The 22,077-nt window shown below is 37.6% G+C and overlaps 2 protein-coding genes across 2 annotated transcripts in view; both read left to right on the top strand.

Moving 5' to 3' along the window:
- BEND6 (BEN domain containing 6) overlaps positions 1–1,766 on the top strand; it is a 50,949-nt gene extending 49,183 nt beyond the window's left edge. The window contains exon 7 of the mRNA XM_007119163.3: positions 1,281–1,766. The gene's annotated coding sequence lies outside the window, so the exon portion shown is untranslated. The remainder of the gene's footprint in view (positions 1–1,280) is intronic.
- Positions 1,767–9,078: 7,312 nt separating this feature from the next.
- Positions 9,079–17,567, top strand: KIAA1586 (KIAA1586 ortholog). The gene is given in 5 exon segments (XM_007119162.3): positions 9,079–9,214; positions 9,926–10,021; positions 13,073–13,153; positions 14,467–14,593; positions 14,596–17,567. Coding segments are annotated over 5 exon segments (2,373 nt in total). The 5' UTR covers positions 9,079–9,193; the 3' UTR covers positions 16,644–17,567.
- The last annotated feature ends 4,510 nt before the right edge of the window (positions 17,568–22,077 follow it).

Below are 22,077 nucleotides of genomic sequence, written 5' to 3'. Positions count from 1 at the left end.
ATATGGAATCTAAAAAAAAAAATGGTTCTGATGAACCTAGGGGTAGGACAGGAATAAAGATGCAGATGTAGAGAATGGACCTGAGGACACGGGAAGGGGAAGGGGAAGCTGAGACGAAGTGAGAGAGTGGCATGGACATATACACACTACCAAATGTATAACAGGTAGCTAGTGGGAAGCAGCCGCATAGCACAGGGAGATCAGCTCAGTGTTTTGTGACCACCTAGAGGGGTGGGATAGGGAGGATGGGAGGGTAATGCAAGAGGGAGGAGATATGGGGATATATGTATATGTATAGCGATTCACTTTGTTATGAAGCAGAAACTAACACACCATTGTAAAGCAATTATACTCCAATAAAGATGTTAAAAAAAAAATGGGTAGAGGACCTGAACACACATTTTTCCAAAGAAGACATACAGATGGCCAACAGGCACATGAAAAGATGCTCAACATCACTAATCATCAGGGAAACGCAAATCAAAACCACAATGAGCGATCACCTCACACCTACCAGAATAGCTGTTATCAAAAAGATAACAAATAACAAATTGTGGAGAAAAGGGAACCATCGTACACTGTCAATAGGAATGTAAATTGGTGCAGCCACTATGCAAAACAGTAAGGAGAGTCCTCAAATAATTAAAAATAGAACTACCATACAATCCAGCAATTCAACTTCTGGATATTTTTCCAAAGAAAACAAAAACACTAATTTGAAAGGATATATGCACCCCTTATGTTAATTGCAGCATTATTTACAACAGCCAATATATGGAAGCAACCCAAGTGTCCTTTGATAGATAAATGGGTAAAGAAGATATATATATATATGACAGAGGCAAGGCAGACTTGGGAAATTTCCTGATACTTAAACAATCAATGTTACCAAAGAGTGACAAACAGAATTGTTGATATTTTAAGATGGGTATGTGGGGATTCTTAATTTTCCTTTGTGTGTTTCAGTTTTTTAAAAGTCTTGTGAGATAAAAATATGTTAAATATTTTAGTTGTTATCTATGCTGGAATTCTTCTGAATAGATCATAAAATAATTCCTAAGTCACCTCAACATTAATTGTTCTTATTAACAATTTTGTATTTTTAAGCAAAAATTTGTAGTTGACACAAAGATAACTCATACTGTTATTATAACATATTATTATAACCTAAAAACTAACCTAAAACTAACCTAAAACTAACCTAATAATAACCTAAAAATACTATAAGAACTCTAACATAAATTTGCTGTTTTTGTTTTTTTTTTACTTGCTTTTTATAGGTATTATAGTTACCTGAAACAAAAGAACCTTCAGTTGTAAGTCTTAACGTTGGATCTTGCTGGAGACTCTGCAGCCTCCCTGGCAGTGAGCACAGGGACAGGTGCAGTGACAGGCTGGGAGAAACCTGTGACATTGTTGGGCCGCCCTGATGGAGCACAAGCTTGTGAAGAAGCTGCATGTAGATTTCACCCTCAGTACCAGTGACGCATCAAACCAGATAATTTCTAGCAGGCCCATGAGCATGCAATATGGTTTCTGGGAAATATGCACTTTCCTGCCCCAAAGTGGTCCTTTGTACAGCTAACCTAACAGGACAATCAGAGCTCTTATCCTAGCAACAAAAACTTTAACCCCTAAGATTCATCATTGTCCTAATCAATCCCTGTACGTTTATTATTACCAATGACTCTCCATTTTAGCTTTTGGATCTTTAGTATAAGCACATGTTTGGAAAAGTAAACAGTGAAATAATCAATGTTCACAAACATGACAGCAGCAAAATCAGCCTAAAATCTGATAATCATATCTAACGAATATAGAGAATATAGAGAATAATAGAGTTTTGGCCATAAGATTACAGGATTATTCTGTTACATAAAATTGTATAAAATAAGGATCTGAAAAAATGAGAACAGCAAGACCTTTTTATTTGAATATTAAACTATTCCACTGTGCTCCTGAAAAAGAAATAAACCCAAGTTTTCATGACTGTTAAAACAATGCATCAACTTTTTAAAAAATCTTTTTTCATGTTTGTTTATTTACATGCTTCTAACTTTTTATTGCCCAAAGTATATTAAATATGCATGTGTAATACAAAACATCAAACTGCTACATTGCTTAGTTTTAACTGATTTGTTTTCATAGTATCAGAGGAGAAAATAATTGAAAACAAAATCATATGGGTTTAGTAATCACACACATATACAAATACCATTTTGTAAATGAATAAAAGATAAAACATTCTTTATCAACAGGCTTCTCGTTTGATATCAGGTTGTCACACATGACAACTGTACAATGTCAAGCCATGCTTCTTCAGTGCACAAGGCCATGTTCAAACTTGGAAAGGAGGATGAATATGATGGTTAAAAAGTCCAGTACTGTGGACCCAGGAACATTCCATAAATGTCGCTTGATAACAATGTGGTTGTACAAAATAAATATTCTTAAGGAAATAACTTATGTTAACATTTGCTACTTTTACTTAAATATAAATAAATCCCATTGAAAACATAAAAAGCATTTGCTTTTTTCTTATTAATAAAATCCAGGGAGAAAATCATTTTCTAGGCTGATGGCTTCTTTACATAATACAGCGGTGCCTGTATCTTTCGAATTAGAGTTTTGTCTGGGTATATGCCCAGGAGTGGAATTGCTGGATCCTATGGCAACTGTATTTTTAGTTTTTTAAGGAAACTCCATACTGTTCTCCACAGTGGCTGCACCCATTTACATCCCCACAAACAGTGTAGAAAGGTTCCCTTTTCTCCACACCCTCTCCAGCATTTATTATTTGTAGACTTTTAAAAAAGATTTTAAAAAACCTAAAAATATAAAAATAAAAAGCTTCATATATTGAACGATCATATATGCTTGTCAAATAAGAGCTGAGGTGAATTTTTTCTAATTCAGTATCTGCAACGTCATTGTCTGCTCTCTGGGTTTCAATTTTGTGGTCACCTGATAGACCATCCACTGGAAGTGTATGTCCATGTTCATTCTGTGGGCTCTGGCCACTGTGAGGTGGAGCCTGGCCAAGGCTAATCATCCTGGGGGTCAATAACAAATATCAGTGCTCCTGTTCCCTGGCCATAGTCAAATATAGGGTCAAAAAGTCAACGTGTCCCAGGAAGTCCCAAATCTGAAAATTAACAAAGCAGCTAAAGCCTACAGCTAACATTATACTTCATGATGGAAGACTGAATACTTTCCCTCTAAAGTCAGAAACAAGTCAAGAATGTTCATTCTCACCACATATAGTCAAGATTATTTTGGAGCTTCTAACTAGTTCAATAAACCAAGGAAAGAAATAAAAGTTATTCAGGGGACTTCCTTGGTGGTGCAGTGGATGATTCCACACTCCCAATGCAGGGGGCCTGGGTATGATCCCTGGTCAGGGAACTAGATCCCACGTGCATGCCACAACTAAGGAGCCCATGAGCCGCAATTAAGGAGCCCACGAGCCACAATGAAGGAGCCTGTGAGCCACAACTAAGGAGCCTGCCTGCTGCAACTAAGACTTGGTGCAACCAAAAAAAGAGTCAGTGGAATGTGCAAAGTCTTTAAAAATAAATAAATAAATAAAAGGTATTCAGATCGGAAAAGAAGCAGAAAAACTGTCTTTATTCATAGACAACAAGTTTATCTATGCAGATGATCTAAGGGAATCTCCAAAAAGGTATTAGAACTAAAAAGTAAAAAAAGTGTAAAAAAAAAAAAAAAAAAAAAAAGAACTAAAAAATGAGTTCAGCAAAGTTGCAAGATACAAGATCAATTTACAGAAATCATTGTATTTCAGCTGTTGGGTCAGCAAGATGGCAGAATAGGAGTTTTCTACCATCATCTTCATCCATGGATGAGACTATCTTTGTGGGAGCCCAGGGGTCCAGCAGAGAAGTTCCAGCACACCACTAAACAAAAAAATCCAAGAATAGATGGACTGAAGATGGTAAGAACAGTTTCACTTTACCTACATCACCACTCCCCCAAGGTGGCACAGCTTAGTACCAGGAGAAACCCCCTTGGCCCATAATTTCTCCCATGGGGGTAAGTGAGAGGTAGTGAATGAGCTGGTCCACCCAAGCCATGCTGAACACTGTAAGAGGCCTACTTCTTTCTTGCCTACCCAGAATCCCAAGGTATTTGACATGGCTAGATAGGGGAGAGGCTGGGTGCAGGAAAGAGAGATGGGAATTACAGCAACCAGGACTCAGACTTAACAAAGGGCTGAGGATCCTACTGACTGACAGACTCCACTAGGAGGCCTGCCACCAGCCCCTTGGGACACCTCACATGTAGACCCCCACAAATGGGACACCCCCACTGGTCTGTTCATAGATTGTAAGAATAATATTGTTAAAGTGTTCTTAAGTGATCTACAGATTCAATTATAATCTCTATCAAAATCCCAATGGCATTTTCATGAAATAGAACAAACAATCCTAAAATTCCTATGGAACCACAGAAGCTGCTGAATAGCCAAAGAAATCTTGAGAAAGAAGAACAAAAGCTGAAGACATCACAATTCCTGATTTAAAGTTATATTACAAAGCTATAGTAATCAAAACAATATAGTACTGGCATAAAAACAGACACATAGACCAACAGAACAGTATTGAAAGCCTAGAAATAAAACCACCCATATATCAACAACTAATCTTTGACGTGGGCATCAAGAACACACAATGGGGAAAGAATAGTCTCTTCAATATATGGTGTTGGGAAAACTGGATATTCACATGCAAAAAAATAAAATTGGACCCTTATCTTACTGTATACACAGAAATTAATTCAAACTAAATTAAAGACTTAAATGTGAATCCTGAAACTGAAAAATAGAAGAAAATGTAGGGGAAAAGCTCATTGACATTGGTCTTGGCAATGATATTTTTGGATATGACACCAAAAGCACAGACAACAAAGGCAAAAATAAACAAGTGAACTGCATCAAACTAAAAAGTTTCTGCCACAGCAAAGGAAACTATCAACAAAACAAAAAGGCAACCTACAGAATCAAGAAAATATTTGTAAACCATAAACCAAATCTCTTTAAAGAGAAATTAATATCCAAATATATAAGCAACTCATACAACTCAATAGCAAAAAACCAAATAACTCAATCTAAAAATGAGCAAAGGACCTGACCTTATTTTTCCATAGAAGACATACAAATGGCCAACAGTTATATGAAAAGGTGCTTAATGTCATTAATCATCAGGGAAATGCAAAGCAAAACCACAGTGAGATATCACCTCACCCCTGTTAAGATGGCTATTATAAAAAAGACAAGAGGGCTTCCCTGGTGGCGCAGTGGTTGCGCGTCCGCCTGCCGATGCAGGGGAACCGGGTTCGCGCCCCGGTCTGGGAGGATCCCACATGCCGCGGAGCGGCTGGGCCCGTGAGCCATGGCCGCTGAGCCTGCGCGTCCGGAGCCTGTGCTCCGCAACGGGAGAGGCCACAACAGAGGGAGGCCCGCATACCACAAAAAAAAAAAAAAAAAAAAATAGACCTGATAAATACAAAAAAGACAAGAAATAATAGGGGCTGGCAAGTATGCAGAGAAAAGGGAACCCTTGTGCACTGTTGGTGGGAATGTAAACTGATACAGTCACTACGGAAAATAGTATGGAGATTCCTCAAAAAATTAAAAATAGAACTACCATACGATCTAGCATATATCTTCTGGGTATACATGTGAAGGAAATAAATCTGTATCTCAAAGAGATATATGCACTCCAGTGTTCATTGCACCATTATTATGAAAACCAAGACATGGAAACAATCTAAATGTCTGTTGACAGATGACTGGATAAAGACAATATGGTACACATACACAGTGGAATACTCTTCAACCTTAGAAAAGAAGGAAATCCTGCCATTTACAGCAATGTGGATGAACCTGAAGGACATTATGCTAAGTGAAAAAGCCAAACACATAAGGATAAATACCACATGATCTCATGTGTGGAATCTAAAAAAGATGAACTCATTGAAACAGAGAGCAGAATGGTGGCTACCATGGGCTGTGGGGGTGGGGGAAATGAGGAGATGTTGGTCCAAGGGTACAAACTTCCAGTTATACGATGAGTAAGTTCTGGAGACCTAACATAGATAGCATGGTGACTATAGTTAACAATAATGTATTGTATACTTGAAATTTGCTAAGGGAGTAGATCTTAAGTGTTCTCACCACGCACACACACACAGAATGGTAACTATATGAGGTGACAGATATCTTAATTAGTTTGATTGTGGTAATCTTTTCACAATGTGTAATAATATCGAAACATCATGTTGCACACCTAAATGTATACAATTTTTATTTGTCAATTATATTTCAATAAAGCTAGAGAAAAATCTGTTTTATTTCTGTAATAACAATGAACAATCAGAAATTGAAATTTGAGAAATCATACCAATTACAATACCATCAAAAACATGAAATACTTAGCAATTAATCTGACAAGATATATAAGATAACAAGATACAAAATACGAGATACAAGATAACATCTGACAGTGAAAACTACAAAACGTTGCTGAGATAAGTTAAACACCTACAACAATTAGATAAACAAGAAGATAAAGCTGAAAGACTAACAATATTTGATTTCAAGACTTACTGCAAAACTACAGTAATCAAGACGGTGTGGTACTGGGGTCAAGATAGATAAATTCATCAATAGAATATAACTGAAAGTTCAGAAACAGACCCACATGAATATGGACAACTGGTATTTGACAAAGGTGCAAAGGCAATTCAAATGAAAACTATTCTTTTCAACAGCTGGTCCTGGAACAATGATATATACATATGCATACCTCACACCATATACAAAAATGAATTCTAAATGGACCACAGACCTAAAATTAAAACCTAATTCTAAAAATTTCAGAAGAAAACAAAGGAGAATATTTGTAATCTTGCTTAGATACACCACCAAAAAAAAAAAATTGATAAATTAGACTTCATCAAATATAAGAACTTCCCTTTGAAAGACAATTTTAAGAAAATGGAAAGAAAAGCCACAGACTGGGAGAAAATATTTGCAAATCACATATCTGTTAAGGACTTGTACCCAGGATAAAAAATTTTCAAAATGTGATAAGAAAATAAATAACTCATTTAAATAGCAGACAGAAGGTCTTAACAGACACTACCAGTGAAGACATAACGATGGCAAAGGAACACATAAAAAGATGCTCAACATTATTACATTATTAGTCATTAGGTTAATGCAAATTAAGATCACAATGCAGGGGACTTCCCTGGTGGCACAGTTAATAAGACTCTGCGCTCCGAATGCAGGGGGCCTGGGTTCGATCCCTGGTCAGGGAACTAGATCCCACATGCATGCCACAACTAAGGAGCCCTGGAGCTGCAGCTAAGGAACCCACCTGCTGCAACTAAAACCTGGTGCAACCAAATAAATAAATACATATTTTTTTAAAATATCACAATGCAATATCACTACATACCTATTAGAATATCTTAAATGGAAAAGACCATCCCCTCAACAATTACCGAAATGAAGGGCATGAGCACATTTGGACTCTAGGCACATACTTGCTGCTGTTTTCCAAGAGCTTAACTGAAAAACTCCCAACAGCAACCTATCACAGTGCGTTTCTACTAAACTCTTACCAGCAGATTAGGAAAATCTTTTAAATGCAAACCTCTCCTGGACATTTAAGGGATTTAGAAATGGTTAATTTACCTGTGGCTTTTGGGGAGATCATCATGGTAGGTCCCTCCTGTTCTCAACTTTCCTCTACAAGCCCCAAATTTAGTTGGAACAAGTGCAATTTGTGAAAATGCAAAAAATATAACAGTTGTATCTAATACCACCTATGAACATAATGTCATGTGCTCATTTAGACCGGCAAAAACGGACCTCCGACGAGAAATTAAATGTCTGCTGGGCTTAAATATCACACATACATAAAGTCAGCTTAAACATTAACAAGGGACAATATCTCTACCAAAGAAATATGGCACAGAGTCATATTTGATACTGCTTTGTGACTTTGATAACTACTGCTTTCTTATTGGCTCAATGAGGAACTTTGTTCTCTAAAATCAGAGTATGAGACACTTTGTTCTTTGAAAATGTATCAGTAAGAATGAAATACCCCTCTCTTGGCTGGTCTCTTTGATATAGAGAACCAGGCTCATATCTCACACCTGGCACAGGGGTTTCTGGATACATCATTTAGTATCTATCTTAATTTGTAGTTACCAAGTTACCAAGACCTTTGCAGTCCAGACCTAATGTTGAACCCTCTACACGCGGCCCTATAATTGCTTTTGACCCTATCAGAACAGTTTCACTGACATTTCACCTACCTAAACCCTTCCTTAAAATCTCATAACTCCATTCCTTTGTCTCCTGAGGTTATTCCGCTGTATGGCCTCGCTCTCTGCAGGCCAGGGTCAGAATCACAAAGGTGAATCTGTGGGAATACAGGTTCGTCGGCCTACAGGTGATCTTAGGCTGATGGGGAAAGGAGGACAAGCTTTACATGTCCTCAGATAATACCTGTTTTCACACATTTTATCTATTCACAATCGTTTGTGTGTTTTTTTGGTTTTTTTTTTTTTGGTTTTTTTTTTTGCGGTACGCGGGCCTCTCATTGCTGTGGCCTCTCCCGTTGCGGAGCAGAGGCTCCGGACGCGCAGGCTCAGCGGCCATGGCTCACGGGCCTAGCCGCTCCTCGGCATGTGGGATCTTCCCGGACCGGGGCAGGAATCCGTGTCCCCTGCATCGGCAGGGGGACTCTCAACCACTGCGCCACCAGGGAAGCCCCGTTTGTGTGTTTTTTAAAGAAAACGGTTGGTCACTATTTCACTAGAAAGCATTTTAACACCATTGATCTATTATCTAAACCACAATTTTGTTCTAAAACAGAAAACAGAGAGAGAAGTTGGGAGAGAAAGGTCACCTAATGATTCCACTTAAGCAGCAGAAGCATCTCGAGGGGCGCATGCGCAGTAGCTCAGTCTTCCCGCGACCCTCCGCGCGCGGAGCGATCTTGGCGCGGCCGGAACTACAGTTCCCAGCGGCCCGCGCGGCGGGCGAGGGTGTCCGGGACTCTGGGAAGGAGGCCAGGCCCCACGGGCCTCGTGGGCCGCTGCTCACGGGAAGCGGTTTGCAGCCCTTACTGCCGCCGGTGGCGGCGGCGGCGGGGCGATGGGAGACCCAGGGACGGAGGTGAGTAGCGGGCTGGGCCCGGCCTTGTGCAGAGTCCGGGGGGTGCTGGGCCGGACCTGGGCTTAGGGGGTCTGGGGCCTAGGAGGCCTGGGGGCCTGGGGGGGCCTAGGAGGCCTGGGGGCCTGGGGGGGCCTAGGAGGCCTGGGCGTCTGGGGGCCTGGGCCTGGGGGGCTTGGGGTCTGGGACCTGGCGGACTAGGGGCCTGGGGGTCTGGGGGCTTAGGGTTTGGGGCCTAGAGTCTGGGGCCTGGGGACCTAGTGGGCCTGGGGGAGAGGGCCCCGCAGCAACAATGGCCGCCCGGCTCGGGGACCGCTGCTCGGCGCGGGCGCGGCGTGGGTTCCGAGGGCGACTGCCTCTTGGGGGAGCGTGCTCCCTGCTCCTCTGGGAGAAGGGATGCGGAGGGGCCCCTGCGGTCCACGTACGCGAGCTTGGGTTCGCGGAAGCTGGGGCTCCGTTAGGTCTCCGCGAGAGCTTTCCTTCTTCGTTCCTTTCGGAAAATCTATTTCTGTAAGTGTGGGGTTGTCTAGATAGCTGGGCCTGAGGCGTCCGAGTCAACACCGGAGGAAAATGAAGATGACATTCAGTTTGTTAGTGTAAGTAGCGACGATATTCGGGTTTTTCCGAGTCAGAGACTATGCGTGATAAGCCGTGATGTGATTACCCCTCACCTGTTTGTTCATCATGCAGCTAACGTGTGTGAATGTCTGATAGGGATTGTACACTGTGGAGCAGGGCATAGGAGTAAGGAATTTGCCCGAAGAGGTGTCTGAGCAGCCCCAGTTGGCATCACAAAGCCTGTGGCCTGCGGTGCGTGTTGTACCCTGAATCTCGCCTCTCCCCCTGCACTTTGAGCCGTTCATGTACGCAGGGTTGTGGTCTCTTAAGACTGTTTTGAAATGAGACTAAGAGTAACTTCTAAAAGATAGCACACAGGTTAGGGAGAAGGGGCGGCTAGTGCTGAGGAATGAGGTAGAAAACCAGAAGGGCTGCAGGAACTCAACTTCTGAGCCTGTGTGTCTCCATAACGTGAAGGCGGGTGGCTTGAAGACTTCACTAAGCTCTGAGCTCATCCTGTTACAGCACAGTCCAGCAGGTGAGGTTCACACTGAAGGGCCCCTATCACGAGGAGCATCCTGTATCTTTCTGTTTTTATTCCCTTCGGACAGTAGTTTTCAAGCATTAGTAAGTAGAAGTGTGTGGATTCCTGGACCTCACTCCAGACCTATGGAATGAGAATTGGTAGGTGGGGCCCAGGAATCTTCATGTTGGTGCAAATGCAGGGGTGTATGTCTTAAAGTATTATCTTAGTTAGCTAGAGAATATTTCTACTGTGAACTACTCTTTTTGAATATTGTAGTTAGTTGAGGTTTGCTGTTAAAGGTGTATAATCTTTTTTAAAGGTTTGCCTGTTTAATGTTTGTATGTTTCTTAGTTGCTGTAGGTTTAAGACAACCATGTAATTGACTTGTTTTTATTTTTATTTTTTTTTTTCAGTTTTTTTGACATCTTTATTGGAGTATAATTGCTTTACAATGGTGTGTTAGTTTCTGCTTTATAACAAAGTGAACCAGCTATACATACACATATATCCCAATATCTCCTCCCTCTAGCAAATGACTTGTTTTTAAATCAAACAAAATTCCCTCCCTAAAGGTTGTGGTAACATTGTTTTTATGTTCTAGTAGGGTTATATAGAAATTCTTTATAAGATCAAGATCATTTCCTTGACATTCTTCCGCACAGTAGTGCATGTGGCACTCTTTTCTTGACACTTGGAACTTCTATAAATTTGGGAATACCAAGAAGGATTGTATGCTGACTTGGCCTCCCCATGTGGTGAGGAGTAAGCGATGTAGCTGTGGAAATTGAAGAGCCATGATGTCTGTTTTTGTACTGAAAAACATTTGGAAAGAGGATTGCAGGGGTCATTAGGAAAATACTTTAGGTTCTTCCTGACCGTGGTATAAAGACAGTGAATAGGATACGATGACCTTGATGGTGTTTTGTGCAGCTCTAGCTAGGCGTGACACAAGTGTTTATGATTTGTGTGCCTTATTTTGAGAAACCCAGTAGGATTCTACAAAATTAAGGATGAAGAAATAAATAGGTGTAATTTGTGTCATACTCTCAGGATTAAATGCATAATCATGTTGTAAATTCTGACTGAGTTAATATATCAGCTTGTGTTCAGGTGAGGTTTAGAAATCTTAATTTAAATTTTATTTTAAATATGGAGAATTTTTTTTTTGTATGTTTGCATCCAGAGTAGTATACATCCAGCTTGATAGAACCTCTTAGGAATAGCTTTGTTTACAATTAGAGGATTGAAGATTTGACAGCTCAATAAGCAATGAATTATATGCATTGAGTGGAATTTCAGTACGAGAAGAATCTAGTAAAAATATTCCTGTTGCATTTAAATGGTGCCACATAAAAATGATCATTTAATTCTACTTTAAACTACATTCTGATTGGAATTTACTTCCCTCTCACCCCATCCTATGCTGGGTTCCATCAGGATGTGTTTATTACTATGTTTTTTATAGTACCATCCAAAAAAGATGAAATGCTACTGGGTACAATGCTCTGCTTGAGGGTTCTCAGATACAAAAAAATTGTTGTGTTCTTTTTATATCTTTTATCAAGAAGTATGTTACTACTTGACATATTCTGGTTTGGATTTCTTAGTTTTTTCGTATAAATCTTATTTTCCAGCCTCAGTCTGCATTATGGCAGTATCCTCTTTGTATGCTGCCATATACATAAGTCCCAAACTAAACACAATATGCTGAAAGAAAGGAATGATGAAAATTGGGGAGTACAGAAAGAGCTCTTACCTTTGGTGTAAATTTTCCTGAAGTACAGTGTACATACAGAAGAGGGCACTTGCTCATTATTCTCCTTGCCCTCACTCTACTTTAGTATTAAATTACCATTTGTCTGCATTGGTTTTCTTCTTAACTGATCATCCCACATTTCATACTCTCCTAATCTTCTTCTTTTTTAAAAAAAAAATAATTAGCAGTTCAAGTTTATTTTTTATTTTTTAAAATATTTATTTATTTGGCTGTGCTGGGTCTTAGTTGCGGCATGCGGGATCTTCTTTGCAGCACGTGGGATCTTCGTTGTGGCCTGCGGGATCTTTTTTTAGTTTTGGCACACAGGATCTTTAGTTGAGGCACATGGGATCTTTAGTTATGGCATGTGGGATCTAGTTCCCTGACCAGGGATTGAACCTGGGCCCCCTGCATTGGGAGCATGCAATCTTAGGGAAGTCCTGTCGCCTAACCTTCTTGAAGCACAACTTTAATGTGGTTCCCGTCTCAACACTACTAGTTGATTCCTTTGCCTGTAAAATAAAATCTAGGTTTTCAACTGGGGTATTTAAGGCCTGGTCTATGTTGAAGGTAGTATGTGTGTAAAGAAAAGATTGAAGAGATTTGATATTTGGTTGCGTAAGGATATGGAGGATGAAGCAGAGATATCAAAGAACTCCATGCTTTTGAGCTTAGATATGTAAAAGATTATTGATAACCATCCCAGTTAAAAAATACTGTACTATGATATCTGTGTCTTTTTAACATTATCCCTGGTCTTTTTCCCGTTTCCAAAGGAGTACATGGCTTTTTTCCTCTATATAGATTTAGGCTCTTTTTGGGTTTTGTCGTCATTGCATATTGGTCTTCTCTGAATCTTTACCTCTGCTGGTTCTGTTTCTGATTATTTTGCACCACCGGTAAGGCCACCTCTTCACAGGAATTCTTGCTAATTCCAACCAAAAAAACCCTAGTGATTGTAAAGGCACATTTAGTTTAAATGATTGTTAATGACTTGTAAATTTGCTGACTTCCTTTTTAGGAGGGACCATCAAGACCTGTTCTTGAATACATTGATCTGGTCTGTGGTGATGATAAAGAGCATAGCACCTATCATAGTGATGTAAGTATATTATATTTGTGTTTCTTCAGTTGTGTCATTAAGTGCAGTATGTGCTGGAGGTGGCTTGAACTGGCTTGCAAGAATTGTTTGTTAAATTTGAGTTGATTGTTAAACATATCCATGATTATAAATTCAAGTATAACTCACCCATAAGAAAGAATGAAATAATACCATTTGCAGCAACATGGATAGACCTAGAGATTATCATACTAAGTGAAGTAAGTCAGAAGGAGAAAGACAAAAACCATATAATATCACTTATATGTGGAATCTAAAATATGATACAAATGAACTTATTTACAAAACAGAAACAGACTCACAAACATAGAAAACAAATTTATGGTTACTGAAAGGGAAAGATAGGGGAGGGATGAATTAGGAGTTAGGAATTTGCAGATACAAACTACTGTATATAAAGTGGATAAGCAACAAGGTCCTACTGTATTTTGTAATAACCTATAATGGAAAAGAATGTGAAAAAGACTCTATATAACTGAATCACTTTGCTGTTCACCAGAAACTAACATAACATTGTAAATCAACTGTACATCAATTTAAAAATTCAAGTATATAAAAATTTAAAAGTAAATAGATTATCATTATGTTTAAGGTAATAGATGCTCAAAACTCTTCATACCCTAATATCTACACACTTGAGGTTATTTACATCTGTTGTACTGTGTGGTAGAAATATGGTGTAACAATGTGCTCCTGAAGGAAGATGGAAGTGTTTACAGCGAGGTAATTGGCAAACTATTGTACAGAGCAGGGTGTGCTTCAGTCTAAACTGAAGGAAGTGGTGGATGAAATATTAATGCAGATTAAGCCTAAAAACATATGTCTCTAACTACTAGACTCTATGCTATACAAAAAATTGAGGAAATCTTGCAGTATTTGAAAACTGTTCATTGATTCAACAAAGATGTTGATGTTATCATTGATGAATGAGTGGAGTTCTGATATACATCTTTTTTTACATTCTTCTTAATAATGTAAATGAAAGTATCAACCACTCTTCACACTAGAACTAGTAAATCATATCAGCAACTTTTCTGTTGAATTGGGTGATCACCAAAAGTTCAATCAGATTTTGTGACATTATTATTGGCTATAGAATTTAAAAACTGATAGTGCCTTTTTCAAGAAATAGCAAGTCATATTGAAGTTATAGGTACAAACTGAAAATCAAGGTAAGTATTCTAGTTTAAAATTTATTTCTAAAATTATATAAAGAAATCATTAACAGAAGTTTTTACATTAACCTTAAAAGTGTTACCATGACTTTTACTTACATATGTAAAATTATTTTTCAGATTTTGTTCCCTAAAATGCCAAAACGACAGGGTGATTTATTGCATTTTTTAAATGCGAAGAAAGTGAAAACAGGCACAGAAAGTAACAATAGGAACAAAAACTATTGTGGATTGTCTAAGTCTAAGGAACAAATTTCAAATATGTTGAACAACCAATCATGGAAGAAAAGCCATCATGTTCATCAAAGGAAGAAATGGATAATCTTGTGCTTCCAGATTGTTGGAATGAAAAACAAGCATTTATTTTTACAGAACAGTACAAATGGCTTGAAATAAAAGAAGGTAAATTAGGATGTAAGGATTGTTCAACAGTTCGGCATTTGGGATTGAAAGCAGAAAAGCATGTCCATGTGTCCAAGGAGTGGATTGCATATTTAGTAACCCCTAACGGCAGTAATAAAACTACTAGACAAGCTTCTCTGCGAAAAAAAATTAGGGAACATGATGTTTCTAAAGCCCATGGTAAAATTCAGGATTTGTTAAAGGAATCAGTTAATGACTCAGTTTCTAATTTAGTGCATAAACAAAGTAATAAAAATATTGATGCTACTGTGAAAGTTTTCAATACTGTTTATAGTTTAATAAAACATAATAGACCTTTATCTGATATTGAAGGGGCAATAGAATTACAAGAGAAAAATGGAGAGGTCAGTTGTTTAAATACACGATACAGTGCAACAAGAATAGCAGAGCATATTGCAAAAGAAATGAAGATGACGATATTTAAGAATATTATAGAAGAAAATGCCAAAATCTGTATTGTAATTGATGAGGCATCCACAGTTGCAAAGAAAAGGACCCTCGTGATTTATCTCCAGTGCATAGTTCAGTCGGTTCCTGCCCCCGTTATGTTATTCGTTGCTTTAAAAGAACTAGTGTCAACCACGGCAGAGTGTATTTTCAATACATTATTGAGTACTTTAAATGATTGTGGTTTCACTAATGAATATTTGAAAGCAAATTTAATTGCATTTTGTTCTGATGGTGCTAATATACTGCTGGGAAGAAAGTCTGGAGTAGCTACAAAGTTGTTAGAAAATTTTCCTGAAATCATTATTTGGAACTGTTTAAACCATCGATTGCACTTGTCCCTTGATGAATCAATATCTGAAATAAAACAGGTGAATCATTTTAAAATATTTCTCAATAAAATTTATTCTAATTATCATCAATCTAATAAAAATCAAAACAAGCTTTTAGAAAATGTAGCTAAAGATCTTGAAATTGAAATTGTTAAAATTGGCCGGATAATGGGACCAAAATGGGCGGCATGTAGTTTACAAGCTGCTACTGCTGTATGGCGTGCATATCCTGTATTATATATGCATTTTTCTCATTTTCATTCTGGTTTGGCAAAGAGATTAGCTAACATTAATTTCTTGCAAGACCTTGCTTTAATGATTGACATTCTTGAAGAATTTTCACTACTTTCAACTGCGTTACAGTCAAGCTCAGCTAATATTCAGAAAGCACAAAAATTGATCAAATGCACCATAAAAGCCTTGGAAAATTTAAAAATTGGTGCTGGAAAGCATGAATCTCAAATTGAAGATTTGATTAAGTCAGATAAGTTTAAAGATATTCCATTTAATAAAAATAATAAATTTAATGCCCTTCCTAGGAACATGTTACTAGAAAATATAATTCAACACATGAACTTACGTCTTTTATCTGACAGGAACCATGATGAAAGTATTTTTAATTATTTTGATTTGCTAGAACCTTCTACATGGCCTTATGAAGAAATAACTTCACCATGGATAACTGGTGAAAAAAAACTATTTCATTTGTGTGAAATTTTAAAATTCGAAATTGATTTGAATGATTTTCAGGAATTTGTAAATAATAATGTAAGGTCAAACGATGTTTCAATTCCTACAACCGTACAAAAAGCTAAAAAGATAGTTAGCACCATTGCAGTCAATAGTGCTGAAGCTGAAAGAGGTTTCAATTTAATGAACATAATTTGTACAAGGGTGAGAAATAGTTTAACAGTGGGTCATATATCAGATTTAATGACTATAAGTTTGTTGGGAAAAGAGTTAGCTGATTGGGATGCAACTCCCTTTGTAAAATCCTGGTCAAATTGCAATCACAGGTTAGCTACAGATACAAGAGTTCGGCAAAAGTCAACAAAAGCCTATGAGAATCAGTTGGCTATATGGAACATACAATAAAGAGTATTGTGTGGGAATTCCCTGGTTAGGTCTTGGCGCTTTCACTGCCGTGGCCTGGGTTCAATCCCTGGTCGAGGAACTAAGATCCTGCAAGCCGCGTGGCGCAGCCAGAGAGAAGAGTATTGTGTATGATTTTATCATTTGTAAATCGTATGCTGCACATCTTTTATATACATACATTTTTATTTCAAAAGCCAGTTGTTAAACTTTATTCAGCACCTTGCTGTTTAAAAGGCATTCTACAAAGAGATAAAGTTGTTTGTTTTTAGGAGCAGTGGGTTTTTAGAGGTTGGTCCATGTCTGCTAGAGTGGGCCAAATACCTATTTCAGGGAATCCTATAGAGAACATCCAACAATTCCATATTTGCTTTGTTTTATTTTTTGTGAGGATACGAAAGAGTAATATAACCCAGATAACTTCTAAGCCCTGGAAGTTATATCAAATAAAAGAGAAATGGAATAAAAACTGCAAGCCTTGTGACTTTTGTCTTTCTCATTTCCATATCTGCACTATCTAATATGATAACCACTAGCAACATGTGGCTATTAAGCATTTGAAATGAGTTCAGTAGGACTAAGAAAGTAAATTTTTAAATTAATTTTAATTAAACATAAAAACTAAAGCAGTGTGAAATATTTTTGTTGAACTCAACTTGTTTGTTTTTTTAAAAATACATTTAACTTAGTTATCTTGCTTAAGGTGTGATTGTTGGAATGTGCTTGTCAGACTCCATGTGCTATGTCTGGTATTACATATAAACATCACTGATTGAGTTGGTGTTGGATTCAGTGTAATTATTTTTTCCTATGAATCAATGTAATGTAGTGTATCTATCTGAATATTTTATGCTGACAACAGGAATTACAGTGATTACTTCTGTAAATCATAATTGGTAATTGATATACTTGTTTTACTTATTATTTTTCTAGTTTAGACATGAATATGAACGAACTTTAAATTTTAAAATGAAGGCATACTAAAAAAGAAACAAGTAGAACTGCAGAAGCTAGTCCTACAACTGGGACAGTAAACAGACTGGAAGAAGGTATGTTGCAGATTTCACAGTGAATGATGATTGCAGTTTGTTGTGGCAGAGAAAAACAAGCTATAATTTAACAAAAAATAAGACAGTAAAGTAACAATATTGAGACAGTTCCAGCAGATGCATAATGAATGAGTGAATGAAGTTACCTTTCAAAAGTCAAAAAAGAATTGAAATTTAGTCACCTGAAATCACAATGAAATGTCCAACAGAATTTTTTTGAACAATTTTTAAAAAGGATTGAGTTTGTTAAGTTTGGCCAGATATAAAACAGCTTGGATTCTTGCATGAAAAAGAACTAGTTTTAGATAGATGGATAGTAAAGTTCGTTATTTCAGTTATAGAAATTGTTAGAAATTTATGAGTTAAAGCCTAAAAACGTCTTATAAAAAAAGTACAAAGTCTTCAGTTGTCACCAAATGTTGCTTGTACAATACAGGAATTTTTAACAATATTAAAGATTAATTGATTTAAAATCTGAAAAATTACAAGTACTTTTCTTTAGCTTTAGATGAGTTATGTAATAGAAAATGTGCTGTCCAAGTAATACTTGGAGTGCATTTTGTCTCATAGGACTAAAAAATTTACAAAGAAATAATTTCAATTCATGGCCTGTATAGCTATATTTTAATCTTTAAATTATCAAAAGAGTTTCATCTAGATGAGAAAAAATTACTTCTTGTCACAATAAATGGCATTCCAGCTAGGTTAGGTCAAAAGTCAGATTTCATTGGAATTTTTAAATGAGCTTGGTGTTTCCCCTATTTCTTCATTCCACTGTATGATACAGTTTGAGAGTACTTGTGCTCAGTTTTCCGAAATGGTCTCTATGATAGTGTCATGGATACAGTTGTTAGGTGTTAAGTGCTATGAGTCAACATCAGCTTACAGGATTGCTGAACAAATCGAAAGACAATGAATTTAGTGATTTGTGTACTCTGCCAGTTGGTTGAATGGTGGAAAAGTTCTACAAAACTTACTGTAACGTTAACACCAGTTCAGGATGTTCTTGCAACAACAGAAATGCTAGCCAAATATTTAATTAATAATCAAAGAGAAAATTGGGCCGTTTGTTTTCTGCTCAGTATTACACAGAATATGAATGATCTAAATTTGAAGCTCCAAGTAAGGGAAAAAGCCTACTTGTGCTACCTAGACAAGTACTAGAATTTATTTATTTATTAAAGAAAAAATTTTTTTAATATTTATTTATCTTTGGCTGCATTGGATCTACATTGCTGCGCGCGGGCTTTGTCTAGTTGCGGTGAGCGGGGGCTACTCTTCGTTGCGGTGCGCGGGCTTCTCATTGTGGTGGCTTCTCTTGTGGAGCACGGGCTCTAGGCATGTGGGCTTTGTTGCCCTGCGGCACGTGGGATCTTCCCGGACCAGGGCTCCAACCCGTGTTCCCTGCATTGGCAGACGGATTCTTAACAACTGCGCCACTAGGGAAGCCTCTAGAATTTATTTTGAAATTGAAACTTTTAAAAATAAAAGTCAGAATAACTTTACACATTTTTCTAATATGAATTGGTATACATAAGATTTTAACTGTTTTTGACAGGTAAATTTACTACAAAAACTATAAGAAAAATTTGAAAAATGTTACTTATTGATAAGTTTAGAGTTGCTTTTCAATTTACCCAGTAACTCTGAGTTCAGTGTTAGCAATACTGAGCTGACACAAGATTTATTGAATTTACTTAACTTGGACAAATGTAGTTTTCAAACTGATGTGCTTTTGCTCTGAAGGCAAATCAATTTTTTAAAAACAGATGAACAGGATTTTTCCAGTGTGCATTTACAAAGTAAAGGAAAAATTTTCGTTCAAACTTAAATGTGTTTGGAACAGTATGGGTATGTGAATCTACTTTTTTCAACTGTAAGTTTTATGAAATTTATGTATAGATCAAGTATTTGTGATGAAAAAGGCATTCAGATGAATTGAGATGAGCTTTAAGTATAAAATACACATCAGATTTTAAAGACTTAGCATGTAAATCATCCCCATTAATAACTTTATATTGATAACATGTTGAAATAATATTTTGGAAAAACTGAGTTAAATATTAAATCCATCTATTTTAACTTTAGAATTACATATGTAATTAGAATTACATTATAATTCTATTGGACAGTACTCTGTATCTGACGGTACTCTCAAATCTGGGTTTCTCTAATCCAGACCTCACTCTTGACTTCAAGATCCATAGTCAACTGCCTTGTTATTGTCACGTGTTGTCCCATAGGTATCCAAGCTGAATATGTCCAAAGCTGAACTTATGCCTCACCATATGTGTTTTGGAGAATGGCATGACTATCCACCTAGTTTCTCAAACTCGAAACTTAGAAGATATTTGAAAGCTTTTCTTTATCTTGCCTTTTCTCTGTCACCTTTTAAATATCTCTGAATCTATATTTTCCTTGCTATCATAACTGCCCTTGTTTCTCTTGCTTAGAGTACAATAATAACTTCATAACAAGTCTCACTACCTTCATTCTTGTCCCTTCCTAATCCATCCTCCACAGTAACTCAGAAATGGCCATTCTGAAAACACATTTATTCTTATAACTTTTATTGGTCAAGAAGATGTTCAGACTCATAACAGAAAACCCAACTTAAATCACTTGAATGGACTTACCATTTTGAATAACAAGAAATCGGGAGATGGCTGCAGGCTTTGCTTGAGTAGCTCGATGGTATCATTGCTGTGTTACCTGGGATGCTTTTGGCCTTTCCCTTAGGGTTATAGCATGACTGGCACAGTTTTACACATGCTGGATTTAAGGCAAGGAGGCAAGGGGTGGAACAAGCCCTGGATATCAAAAAATCAAAAGCTTTGCCAGAAGCCTTTTCAAGTAGATTTACATTTCACTGGCAAGAACTGTATCACTGTGGCCATCCCTCATTGCAGTAGAGGCTTGGAATGTGAATTTTTACCTTTCCTAGCTTCTGTAGTAAAGGTAGGCAAGGGGGGCAAGGGGAGTGGATGGTAGTTTAGCCAGTCTGTGAGGTTTACCATTTTTCTCCCCTACTGAAAATCCTTCACTAGTTCCCCACTTTCTTCAAGATAGTAAAGTTCAACCTTTCTGGTTTCCTTATAATAAGAGTTCATTTTTTTTGTCTTTCTCCCCTACTAGGTAGAGAGTTTCTTGAAAAGAGTCTATAACCCTGGTTATTAGCAATGTCTAGCACATAGTAGAAGCTCAGTAAATGCTTGCATAGTATTGGACGTTTTCTACATATCAGTTCATTTTTATGAATCATTTACATCTCCAAATATTCCTATTTCCCAGTGAACTTCTAAAGGAAATAAGATACTCTTCTGTTTTAAATTTCAGGTATATAGTTATGCCTTATATAACCTTTCATGTTTACTTTGAAGAGAAATTGAGGTACTCTTAAAAATGGGTTGAAAATGTTTCCTGTTTTTTTAATATTGTAGAGATGTCCAGGGTTTGGACAGAGAATTTTCAACAAGATTTTTATATTTAGCATTTTTTTTTTTTTTTTTTTTTTTTGTGGTATGTGGGCCTCTCACTGTTGTGGCCTCTCCCGTTGCGGAGCACAGGCTCCGGACGCGCAGGCGCAGCGACCATGGCTCACGGGCCCAGCCGCTCCGCGGCATGTGGGATCTTCCCGGACCGGGGCACGAACCTGTGTCCCCTGCATCGTCAGGCGGACTCTCAACCACTGCACCACCAGGGAAGCCCCTAGCATTTTTTAAAAATTGCAATTGGTAGTGTGAAAAAGCAAAAACATCTTATAACCAACTTATCTTATAATCAGTACTGCTACCTGGTTTTATTGCTTAAGTTTGTGTTTTAATTTACAAGCACGTTGGTGCCAAGTGATATTTCTTTACTTGTCATGAGTTAATGAGGAAGGTGAGGAACAGTCTTAATATGAAATTTATATTCATCCACATTAGAGGAAAATGGTGCACTTTGGTAATCCTCAGGTTTTGAGAAGTGGTGCAGATTTGACCAAAAAGCATGAGAAATGGTTAAATAGGTAAATATAAAATACCATTTTTTTTCTTGTTAATTTCTTTAAAAGAAAGCAAAAGTTGTAACATTATTTTGTCATTTGTACTAGACACATGACAATTAGAGCAGGGGTCCGCAACCCCCGGGCCATGGACTGATACTGGTCCATAGCCTGTTAGGAACTGGGCTGCACAGCAGGACATGAGCAGCAGGTGAGCGAGCAAAGCTTCATTTGCCACTCCCCATCGCTTGCATTACTGCCTGAACCACCGCCCCCCCCCACAACCCCCCCAACCCCGCCGTGGAAAAATTGTTTTCCTCAAAACTGGTCCCTGGTGCCAAAAAGGTTGTGGACCGCTGAACTAGAGCATAAAATAGTAGGGGTTAGATATAGTGAAGTATAT

The sequence above is a fragment of the Physeter macrocephalus genome, chromosome 18, assembly GCF_002837175.3.
Source record: "Physeter macrocephalus isolate SW-GA chromosome 18, ASM283717v5, whole genome shotgun sequence".
Lineage (NCBI taxonomy): Eukaryota > Metazoa > Chordata > Mammalia > Artiodactyla > Physeteridae > Physeter > Physeter macrocephalus.
The sequence above is the reverse complement of the archived record's forward strand: the minus strand, read 5'-3'. Positions and strand labels throughout refer to the sequence as shown.